This window comes from Mus pahari, chromosome 7, assembly GCF_900095145.1.
Source record: "Mus pahari chromosome 7, PAHARI_EIJ_v1.1, whole genome shotgun sequence".
NCBI lineage: Eukaryota > Metazoa > Chordata > Mammalia > Rodentia > Muridae > Mus > Mus pahari.
Window position 1 is genome coordinate 76,693,249 of NC_034596.1, and position 12,571 is coordinate 76,705,819.

General features: G+C 38.2%; 1 protein-coding gene and 1 non-coding gene across 2 annotated transcripts in view; one reads left to right on the top strand and one right to left on the bottom strand.

Annotated features, from left to right (window-relative positions):
* Positions 1 to 6: 6 nt before the first annotated feature.
* The window catches only part of Synj2bp (synaptojanin 2 binding protein), a 21,511-nt gene continuing 8,946 nt past the window's right edge, over positions 7 to 12,571 (bottom strand). Inside the window, exons 2-4 of the mRNA XM_021201904.2 lie at positions 8,474 to 8,610; positions 4,099 to 4,194; positions 7 to 2,185 (exon numbers count right to left, since the gene is read on the bottom strand). Of these exons, the coding sequence (XP_021057563.1) occupies positions 2,045 to 2,185; positions 4,099 to 4,194; positions 8,474 to 8,610 (374 nt within the window). The 3' untranslated portion in view covers positions 7 to 2,044. The remainder of the gene's footprint in view (positions 2,186 to 4,098; positions 4,195 to 8,473; positions 8,611 to 12,571) is intronic.
* Positions 1,260 to 1,380, top strand: LOC115064493. The gene has a single exon (XR_003844332.1). It is a non-coding gene; the product is annotated as a small nucleolar RNA SNORA40 (small nucleolar RNA).

Below are 12,571 nucleotides of genomic sequence, written 5' to 3' on the forward strand. Positions count from 1 at the left end.
TTGGCACCTAATGATTCCCTCTTCTATGAAATCTTCAGTGCCCAGATCTCAGGAGCTATTTTCTTTTGCTGTCTGTAATATAAACAACTTACACTTAGATAACTAATTCCATTTTAAGGGTTTCCTTCCTAACTGTAACCACAATGTCCTTTTAGATGAAGAGTGTGCATTTCTCTTTTTATAAAGGTGTCCTGACAAAACTAATGTGCAATCAATCAACATCTGTTAAGTGACTGCTGGGTTATCAGGAAAACTCTCCATAATCTTATGTCACAATAATAGTCTGGCCAATCTATTGAGAAGAAGGAAATTATTTTGTTAAAGTGAAAAAAATTAGGCTTGGTTCAACTCTCCTCAGTACTCAAAAACCAACTTAGAAGCTACATGAACAGGACAGCTCCCACCTCGCCAATATCCCTGCATCTCCGGCATCTCTTCATCTACACTGTGTACTCAGGCTTTCCTCAGAAATGCTCACCAAATTTTCTTGCACCCTCTACAAACAAACAAAACTTATTCCTTCTCCTTTTCTGAAAAAAATGGTCCATTAGCCTTTTTAAAACCAAAACTAGTGTTTATAGCTTTGGGGGAAAATACTTTCTTTTTTTCTTTTTTTTTTCAAAAAGAAAACCTACACCAATTCCTTCTCATCTTAACTCAGTCAGAAGCAGGCTGATTTCAGGTCCATCCTGCCAGGAAGGCAGTTCCTTCCCTTAGGCTTTTTGCCTGACACTAGAAACTGGAAACTGTTAAGCAGCTTTGAGGGTTCAAGTGCCACCTTGAGACATGATCTTTTTTCAGTTGTCTTGATGGTTTATTTGGCCCTGCTGCTTCCCATCCCATGCCAATGGATCCTTTAACAGTACTGTAAGGCAGCAACTACGGTAGTTCAAAGACTGGCAGGATTCATCTTTACACCCCAAAGCCTTTTGAACAAATTGGCTTGAGTAGAGCTGCCTTACTACAATCTCCCACAGCACGGTAGCTACCAAGTAACACTAGTTGCTCTACAATTTTTAACTAATTGCTTCAGTCATTATTTTCCTAATGCCACTGACTGAGCATTCTCTTTTAAAGCTAACTTCCCCATCCTCAATATATAAGCTCTGCTAACAGTTCTTGAAATGTTTCAGTTGGGGAGCAGGGTGGGGGGGAGGGTATAGGGGACATTCAGGATAGCATTTGAAATGTAAATGAAGAAAATATCTAATAAAATAATTTTAAAAAAAAAAGAAATGTTTCAGTTATGATCATCCCTTAGCACTGTGTATGTTTTTAACTTGTGGACAAAGACTTACAGANAAGTGGAAAAAGTAAGTTCTCTTTACAATCCAGAACTCATTTTTCAATATGAGTCTTGATTATATATGAAGGAATATGACCCCCTAGTCAAAATTGTCTATTAGAAACCCAAGAACCAGTAGCTTTCTTACCTCTTTAATTCTCCATAAGGCATCAATTTTATGCTACTTTGTGTGTGTGTGTGTGTGTCTGAGTGTGTGTGTATTACTGTATACATGTATTTTCTTTTTTAAGTAAAAAAAAGAAAGAAAAAACTTCATTCACCTATGTCCAATATAGGCATCTAGGTATATAGTTACAAATTAAAGGCCACAAATACTTCCCAAGAAAAAGGATTTAAAAAAAAAAAAAACTCAGCTCCTCCTTTCACATAGCACAGCCAGCTTTCAAAGCACGCCAGCTAAGAGAAAGGGGTCATCCACGGAGACAGGAAGGCCGAGCTTTTCCTCTTTGGATGATAGCTGAATTTTTATTGGCAGTTCTAGTAAAATATGTAACTTCTCGTTCAATCTAAGCAAGGCTTCCCCCCCACCACCACCCCCACAGCTTTTCTTCAAATAGCCCCTGTACTCTTCCATTAGAATTTGAAGTGTTGGAGATTTTGAATAGCAGGGTTTTGGGTGATAAGCAGTCACTTTAAATCATGTATTGGCTATGTGGAGAAGGAAGAATATGGGAGGATGTCAGAGATGGTAGTGAGAGAGGGATAGTTCATTGGACACCCTGGAAGACAGCAAGCATTTCAAAGCTGCTTTCGGTATCTCACGAAGGCCCAAACCGCTACCATGGTGAGGGCAAACACTGGTAGCAGCACCATAGCTACAGGAACTCCACTTGGCTCTCCTTCACCTCGATGTACTATAGGTCCGTTCTGCACTGGTAACTAAAAGGGAAGAAGAAATATTAACTCTCTGACTACTGTGTATGCCACAACTAAAAGATCCAAGTTGATAATGACCTGCAAATGTAGCCTCTATCACCCAAAGCTATAAAACCCACACACTTACTAATAAAAGAAACAAACTATTCTCCTAGTTGAAGCATCACTCTCACAAATGTTCTGATAGGGAAGCATTTAACTTTTGTTTACTAGCTTAATGGGACCTCACAGAGTAGAGTAGATAATTTCTGTTTCTATGTCTCTACCTTGTTATATATATGCTTCCTAACAGGAAAATGAAGGGGTGAGATGAAAAAAAGAAAACCTTTCTAAAAACATTTCCTTACAAAGAACATCAGTCATTTTAATACAGTGAGAGCAGATCCAAACTCTGTCAACACACTTACAGTATCATTACTTGGAGAGATCGTGTCCTCCATGCCCACATTTGCAATGCTAGGTACAGATAAAGGTGAAATCTATGTGGAGTAGACATTAAAGACTTAAAAGATAAATAAACTACATCCTAGTCATTCTCAGTTTCTATGCCCGAAGTATTTCCTTAATTTGTATCTGCACTGTCTTTCTTCATTCCAGCCCTGTTTTACAGGGTGGTCCCTCTTAAATCAATTTTTGGTGGTTGTACTGGCTGGTTTTGCATGTCAACTTAACACAGGCTGGAGTTATCACAGAGAAAGGAGCTTCAGATGAGAACTGCCTCCATGAGATCCAGCTGTAAGGCATTTTCTCAGTTAGTGATCAAGGGGGAAGGGCCTCTTACAAGTGGTACCATCTCTGGTCTGATAGTCTTGGGGTCTTTAAGAAAGCAAGCTGAGCAAGACAGGGGAAGGAAGACAGTAAGAAACATCCCTCCATGGCCTCTGCATCAGCTCCTGCTTCCTGACCTGCTTGAGTTACAGTTCTGACTTACTTTGGTGATGAAAAGCAGTATGGAGGTGTAAGCTAAATAAATCCTTTCCTCTCCAACTTGCTTCTTGGTCATGATGTTTGTGCAGGAATAGAAACCCTGACTAAGACAGTGGTTAACTTGAAATAACAATACCATCTTCTTCCAGTTAGATTTAACCTCATTACATCCAGCCCATGAAACCCTAACCCATTTTATGGGGAAGCAACTACACAAACTGTCTTCTGTAACTGCTGTTCTACCATTTATCAAGTGATGACAAGTCCTAAAAGACATGGGTCTTCAGGGTTAGATAAAATTTTGGACCAATACTGCTTGTTGCATTCTAAGTTATTGTAGCTGTTTCTAAAGTGAACACGTATCTTCAAAAGGAACCCTTATCATATCTGAAACATATGCCCACATAAATTCTCCATGCTTTAGAACCAGAGAACCACTGCAAAAGCAGATGCTGACCAATACTATACTGTCTTTTATCTACTTGCTTTTGCGTTCAACACACCAACGTTCTGTACGCAGCTCTGGTTGCTTTCTTGGATATCACTTTATGTTTTGGGGTGTTTTTTTTTTTTCTTTTTTATTTTCTTCTTCTTTTTAATAGTTTGAGTTTTCTTTCAGTCTTATCACATAGTTCAAACTGACTTCTGCTTTCTCCAGTTTTTTGTTTTTGTTTTTTTGTTTTGTTTTGTTTTTTGTTTTTACTAGCTCCTTTCAATCTTCTTCACCCTCTGTATTCTCATTTGGCCTCTTACCAAGTAATTCTACTTTCTTTCCATTTTCACTTAATGAAACGTTAATCCACTGAAGGTAGAACCTGGGTTACATACTTCTTTTACTGATAGGCAGAAATGCTAAAGGACTCCTGCCTATGCTAGACAAAGGCAATCATACAAAAGATAAAGTAAAACAGGCTTTGAAGCTTACAAACTTATTCACAAGAACAGTGTAAAAGCCTACTGTCCCAAATCCAGGTGCAGGAAATACCTACCCTGTGCTGTACTCTCAGGGACACAGCACATCCCGCATTACGGAAGAGGTCTACAGCATCTTGGTGCAGCAGGTTCTTCAGATCTTGGCCATTTACCTGTCAATAGCAAGAGAGAGAAGTCAGAAAGGCAAAAGACTAAGTCTCTTAAGTGAACAATTTAGTTTCATGCAGTGAACCAATCCCTTAAAAATAAAATCAGGCTCTTTCAGGTCAAATTCCAAGGTCTAGGAATATGAGCTAAGTTACTGAGCATATAGAAGGAAGTTTCTTCATTTTCAAAGTTAGGTTTTCCAACAACCGAGGATCTATGAACCATCTGAAGTGAATCCAGGTTTTAATAGACTTGGTTCTTCTCTTTCTTAACTTCTGTGCTTATCATGTTTAAATGTACCGGCTCTGGTTACTGTACCTACAGATCATCTGTGAGTAACTGTCTATCTCTATGTAGGTAGCATCAGGTAACCCTCTATGACATCATCTTCGAGGTTATCCCCTTATTCTTTATATTCCTAGTCCTCAGCATCTCTAGCTTCAGCCCTGGAAAAATAATTCTCTAGCCCATTCTAGTAGGTTTATTTTATTGTCAACAATTTTTATTGATTCCATGTAAATTCCTATCCTCAAGTTTACTAAAAATCTTTTTTTGTGAAGATAGAAACCTTTACAAATGACTTGAATGTAGGGCATTCCTACTACATAGAGTTGACAAATGTGAAGCACTAGTACAATTTCTGCTGTTAGGAGTCACAAGTGTTATTTATATCACACTCAGTAACTCAACACATCCCACCTTGTGCAAGACATATAGATTTATACATGTCACTGTTACTATTTATGGGATTAATAGATGAAATATTTACTATATTTAATAGGCCTGTGCTTTATATACACTATTCAATTTAATTCCTGCAATTATCCTATGAAGTAGATTGCATTTTTATACTAACTTTGTTAAAGAAGTAACTGTTACACAGCGTCCTGAGTATAGAAACTAGGGCTAGAGATTTTAAATAATGGAATGAAGCTCAGAATACTCTTAACATTTCACTGTTGTTTGAATGTTTCTATTTTCCCACTCTAACTTGCTAACTGCCCCTTTGCTCAGCTGAAGCTGAAGCAATTTATATTTGTATTGTTCTTCCCACTCTCATCAGTTTTAGGTTGAGTTTTAGACAAACTGGGTGGCTCAAAAGGATTCTGAGACAGATCAAGTATGCATAGAGTTCTCATTTGTTGGGAGCCCAGGAAAAGTCCAGTAGGAGAAACACCTTACATACATGGTCCTGATCAAACCTAAATTATTGAATAGAAAAGTTTACAAGGAGCTTAAGAAACACAGCAGCTACAAAAATTTTCCGTTCAGTGAGACCAAATAGTCACCAGAAGAAAGTGTTGTAAGAGGCGGGCTTGACAGCCACAGTGAAAATACACGAAGAAGAGTCTAACACCCTACAGAAACCCACTATCTGTCATCTTCAACCACCACCCCCATCCAGACCTAACAGCTTCCATCTCTAACACATTTTTATTGTTCTTTCTCTTCATGAGTCCTGCTAGTATTTTTGATATGTGGAACTCCCAATACTTTTATTTTACAGACTGGATATTTTCTTTTCCTTTTTAAATTTTCTTTATTTACATTTCAAATGTTATCCCTGTTCCTGGTTTCCCCTCTGAAAAACACACTACCCCTATCTCCCCTATCCCCCCTCATTCCCCTGCTCAACAACCCACCCACTCCTGCTTCCTGGCCCTGGCATTCCCCCCCACTGGAGCACAGAGCCTTCATAGGACCAAGGGCTTCTCCTCCCATTACTGTCTGACTAGTTCATCTTCTGCTACATATGCAGCTGGAGCCATGAGTCCCACCATGTGTATGTACTCTTTGGTTGGTGGTTTAGTGCCTGAGAGCTCTGGGGGTACTGGTTAGTTCATATTGTTCCTCCTAGGGGGCTGCAAACCCTTTCAGCTCCTTAGGTCCTTTCTCTAGCTTTTCTCTATGCTCAGTCCAATGGATGGCCGTGAGCATCCACTTCTGTATTTGTCAGGCACTGGCAGAGCCTACCAGGAGAGAGCTGTATCATGTTCCTGTCAGCAAGCACTTGTTGGTATCCACAACAGTGTCTGGGTTTGGCAATTGTATATGGAATGGATCGCCAAGTGGGGTACTCTCTGGATGGTCATTTCTTCAGTCTCTACTTCATACTTTGTCTCTGTAACTCCATCCATGGATGTTTTGTTCCCCCTTCTAAGAAGAATCGAAGTATCACTATATCTGACTGGAGCCTGTCCTTCCTGCAATCCCAGCTGAGTCAGAACTCTCAGAGTCCAGTTTTCTCTGTGATCCTGTGATTCTGTGATTCTGTGCTCCTGAGATTCTAGGTGTGTCAGAGTTCCTGGGATTCAGGCTTCCTCTGAGACCCTGACATCCTGAAGTGACCAAGCGCCTGGGATTCTGGGATCTTGGGATCCTAAAATCCTGGGCATGTTAGAGTTCCTGGGAGTGGTACCTCCTCTGGGGGCTATGGGGCTGTCTGCTGAGTTCACAACCAAGGTAGACCAGAGACTGGAAGGAACCTGAGCCACTGGTCAGGCGGGGTTCCTGCATCTCTGGCTCCTGCTGGTCCCAGTCACTCACTCTGGTGGTGTTAGAACTGATGATGTGTTCTACTCACCAGCAAGAAGTCCCATCCTTCTTCAAATTTCTTTTAATTTGAGCACAGCCCTTAGAAGCAGGCCTAAATCCTAGATAACAATTCACAATCTCAGTACCTTCCCATTCTTTATTCCAACGTGTATGTTATTTTCAAACAAATAAGCTGAGCTATAGCAACATTAAAAAAAATAGCAGCTGATGATGGGATGGATTCCCCAGGCAAACACAGAAGTGGATGCTCACAGTCAGCTACTGGATGGAACACAGGGCTCCCAATGGAGGAGCTAGAGAAAGTACCCAAGGTGTTGTAGGGGGCTGCAACCCTGTAGGTGCAACAACAATATGAACTAACCAATACCCCCTGAGCTTGAGTCTCTAGCTGCATATGTAGCAGAAGATGGCCTAATCGGCCATCATTGGGAAGAGAGGCCCCTTGGTCTTGTAAACTTTATATGACCCAGCACAGGGGAAGGCCAGGGCCAAGTAGTGGGAGTGGGTGGGTAGGGGAGCAGGGGGGAGGGTATAGGGAACTTTTGGGATAGCATTTGAAATGTAAATAAAAAAAATAAAAAAAAATAGCAGCATTAAAAAATGAATTTTTAAGATTTTACAGCATGGTTTAAGCATTCCCAATGACCAAAATTGATGGTATAATCAATGACACTGTAGCCAGTGAGATAGAACAAAAAAAAAAAAAAAAAAAAAAAAAAAACAGCCACACACAAGAGTTTTAAAAGTCTTATTATACCTGAATTTTGATTTACTTTAGGAATATTCAATTGATTCTAAGACTAAGGATCTGGGGCTGAAGAGATGGCTCAGTTCTTAAAAGCATACACCGTTCTTCCTGAGGACCTCTGTTCAGTTTCCAGCAATCACATAGCACAGCTCATAGTCTCCTATAACTCTTGCTCCAGGAGGATCCCATGCCTCTGGCTTCCATGGCACCAGCACTCGTGTGTACATTTCACCCTACACACACACACACACACACACACACACACACACACACACACACTTAAAATAATAAAAAATTGTTAGTCAACCTTTCTATTTTAAATGAATTTTCTGATTTGGTCATTTGTTAAGCCTATGTTGAGTACTGTACTGAGATATGGAAACCTAAAAAAATTTAATTCCTATCTTTGAGTATATAAAAATAAGATTCATGATTACTATATAATAAGAAACATTAACAGGATGAAATGGGAGCACAATTAACAGATATCCAAACTGTACTTCATTTTTTTTTCATCTTAATAATGGGTAAGGAAGGGCCCTAAATTTAAAGAAGAAACTTAACCCTTACCTTGCTTTTTAAAGTTAAGACCATTATTAAGGGCTGACAGTCTCCCAAGAAAAGGCACAATTCAGTGTTTTAGTCAACAAAAGAGAAAGAAGTGATAAATTTATCAAGAGAAAGTTGAAAAGTGTGGATCTTAAATCTCCTTCCTCCAAATCAGCCCTTCATTTCTACTTGCTTTGTGTTTTTTGAACTAGGGCAAGTAACTTCACATCTCATGTTAAATTTGCCTTGTCTGTCAAATAGTAATAATACTATCCTCCCAGCCCAGTGGTAAAGGTGGAAGACGGATCAATGTTCTTCCTATTCAATGATACACTCTAAATATTTTTATTTCCAAAAAGGCAGGCCAAGGAAGGAATCTGATGTGGTCTAGGGAGCAAAGTATAGCAAAGGAAGCCGAAGCCATTTCTCACCGAGAGGATCTTATCACCCTCCTGGAGCCGCCCATCCTGGGCCGCAGCCCCATCCTCTTTGATGCGGCTGACGTAGATGCCACTGTCGTTGGATACATACTGTTGATCTGTCCCACCGACGATGTTGAAGCCCAGCCCTGAGAAAATCATGGAGGAGTGAAGGAGAGAGGGACGAAGAAGAAAGAAAGATTAGAGAAGAAAGGAGAGGAAAATGGTCTAGTGGGGAAGAGAGTCTGATAATTCAGACTGTGAGGTAAGCTAAAACACAGTCATGGGCAAAGTCAATAAGTTATTATGAACAAAGGCCAAAAGCACCTAGATTGCTGATTCGAACCAGGCACTATGATCACAACTGTGATCAAAATGACTGGCTGAATGAATATATATATATATATATATATATATATATATATATATATATATATAATAACATGGGAAATAGTATTGTTGAGTCTTGATATAAGTGCTTCTGCCCACACTTGATTTTGATCCTGGTGACATTCAGAGGACCCAAATCCTGGTATTCCTGTATTAATGTAACAGGGCTAGCTGTGCTCATGAAAAGTAGCTTTGCTTTAAACTATTAAATAATATGTTATCAATTTAGTGGGAAAGAAATTCTTAACTGAAGTCTCTCCACGTGTTTCTTCTGTGTTTCAACATTGGGATCATTTGTCTATGTCAGTGTTTTGGAAGAAGCATTCTTGGAAGTTTATCTCTTTCTATTTTATACTGGGTAAGGGGGTAGTGATATGGTTGTTAGAGGAAACCTCAGAACTAGAAAAGCAACTGCCACTTTACAGGAGAACCAAGTCACCAAACTCACTCTTCTCTTTCTATGTCAAGTACAACTGACCACATACCTACGCACAGTGATGGCCAAGTTTACTCACTGTAGAAAACTAACTGCTCACTGATTAGTAGCTGAGTACTCCCCTCCTCCTAGTCCCTGGGACCCACCATTCTATTCTTAGTTTCTATGAGTTTCATTAGTTGACATGAGTAAAAATTTCAGTTACAGGAGAAAGGTTCTAGAAATCTGCTGTATAAGACTGTGTCTACTCAGTTATATTAATAAGTATAATATGGTATACTTTCAAATTGGTTAATATGGTAGATCTAAGTATACTTATTACAATAAAATATAGCAAGCAAACAAGTTAGCTGGTTAATTGATTAAATTTTTATTTTCATGATCCAACCACTAAGTTGTAGCAAGTATTTTGTCTACAAAAATCATTTGATTTTCTTGAAGAAATGTTTTTAAAGTTATGTAAAGAAAAGGGAAAAGGGTGAGAGAGGAAGGGAAAGAGAAGAAAGAAGAAAGAAAAAAAGAAAGTAATCTCTTCTTTATTCTTTATGTAACATAGGCATAATTCAGGGACACAGTACAAACAGAAAGAAGATAGTTGGGAACAATTTAAAAAACAATGTATTGGTGCAACAAGAAGGGGAAGCCAGTCATGGCTCCCCTGATGATCTCAGTAGAAACATATCGCTAACATGTGGGCTTTCTCTAAAGTTCTCTGAAGGGCAGAACAAAGCTAAGACTCAAAGTACTAGCACAGCCTACCAAATCAATCCACAGTGTAATGAGAGACAGAACCAACGAGGAAGTATCAGAAAGTCTGTGATCCAAATAGCATGCCTTGTACATGAGTCTTTGCCACCAAGGTAGCTTTGTATTTATTTGGGGATTTATGATACACAACAGGGAAAAAATTACTTCTAGAAGGCTATTTTCATAACCCTGAAGAGTAGAATAGGAAAAACCTGAACTCTTAAATTACTTATTCATTTTTTTTGTAACTCCCTAAATTTAAATTATACATGATTGTAGTTTAAGTGTGGAGGGGGCTGGTAAAAAAGCAGAAACCAGATCATGAAAGGCTTTGAAAATTTAGACTTAAAAATAGTTTTGAACAAGGGGGCTGAGGCCAATCAGTTTCTCCCAATGCTGAGACAAACCAGAGAAAACTCTTGCAGTGAAATTTAACATCTTCACTATGGTTTGAGTCTCTCATAAAATAGCTACTGTCTTTGAAGAGCTTGGAAATGAGGAATTAGGTGTTTGTTAAGGAGCCAAATGAAACAGTGATTACTCAGAGGGACTTTGTTACAGGTTATTTAAAACTCTAGAACAGCATTTAAAAAGTTGTACAAGAAACCTGAGATCTATTACTTGAAAGTACAGTCTTTTATTCACCTCAAATACCACATCATAGGGGAACATTTATTTAACACATTGGTATTTCTGTTGTCAGTGAACCAAACCACTTGAAATAAGAACTCTTAGATTAACTGAAGCCTTTCAACCATATTTACAAAATGAACTTATCTATAACTTAAAACTTTACTAGAATGAATGACAGTTACCACAGCAGTGAGTAGTGACATTACAGTTTGTACTTGGGGCTGGAGAAATAGCTTAGCAATATAGCTAGCATGTTGGGCAATACCCAGCACTACCAATAAACAGATAAAATCTTAACCCCATATATATATATATATATATATATATATATATATATATATATATATTTACATAATTCCTAATCCATTTGTTCAATAAAAATCACTGACTATTTACTAGTAGTCAGGCAACTGTTATGTCCTGATGAAGACAAAAAGCTAACCTGTACTAAACTATTCAGTTCTGACTTTAACCACCAACAAACATATTCTTCCTGTCTCTTTTTGATATTTCATAAGTCAGATTAGTTTTAAGTTCAACTCCATAACTTACCAGATGAGAAATGAAGCCAATGAGTTTGGAAATCTGATGATCACCTTTCTTTTCTGGAAAATAAGGATACAAATTCTACCCTCTCTCTCTCAAAGGTAACTGTTAAACTCTTGTAACAAAATCTGAAAATTTTCTTTGTAAAACATAGTAACTGTTATATTGGGACAAAGCACTAGGAGTTTCTGTCAATAAACTAGTGACTGTTTAATTTCCAATTAAAAGTCTGATGGGGCAAGGAAAAATATATGATGTAGTCACAAAAATTCTTTTAAAAATGAGAAAAAAGGAGTTTAAAAAAATCTACCTATCTACAAATACAAAAGACTTGATTACATTTTAAATTCTCTGAAATTAAGCATGCTTGTCATTGATTTCCTAGACATCCCCTTCAGAACTAGTTTAACTTAGAGAGCTGGAAAGATAGGTCTGAGTTAAAAGAACCAGACTGGCTACTTTTCCAGTGGACCTGGATTTGATTCATAACTCCAGTTCCTGAAGCCTTCTTCTGACATCGGAAGGCACCAGACTAGCATGTGGGGTACATACATACATACATTCAGACAAAACACTCATACACACACACACACAAAATAAGATACATTTAAAAGATAAACTTTTAGCATGAGTAACATTTAAAATCTACAGTAATTTTCCAGCGCATATACCAATTAACTAGAACAGGTATCAGCTGAAAACAACTAGAGAGGATTAATAAATTATCTAGTCTGTATCAGCTAACAGCTGAATATACCAGAATATACATCAGAAAAATCTTTTGTAAGCAGAGTAGGCACATATTCTGGTGTGTTGGGAATCTAGATATGCACCTACTGCTTTAGTATTATTAACATATACTTTTTAATTTCAAAAACATCCTAATTAGGGCAAATGTGATCATCCCATCTATAAAAAATAATACAAGAATATATTCAGTGCAACACACAATGTACTAGCATGGAAGTGAAAATTAGGTTAGAGAATAGATGAAAAGTTAAAAATTAGAGTCATTTAATAAACATGTACAAAGTAACATGGGTAGAATTCTGAAATGTTATTCATAGTACAAAACCTTATGATAAATAAGAACACACACACAGACAAAATTTTATTACCTATTTACAAAAAGGCATGCATATTTAAGGATGTGTAAAGATACATTGCAGTGAATAGCTATGAGAGAATACATTGTATCATTTACATAGAGTGTAAGAATAACCAGAACTAACCAGTGCCTCGGACCCCCCCCCCAAGGCTGTCTCTAATTGCATATGTAGCAGAGGATGGCCTAGTTGGTCATCAATGGGAAGAGAGGCCCTTGGTCTTGCAAAGATCATATGCTCCCGTACAGGGGA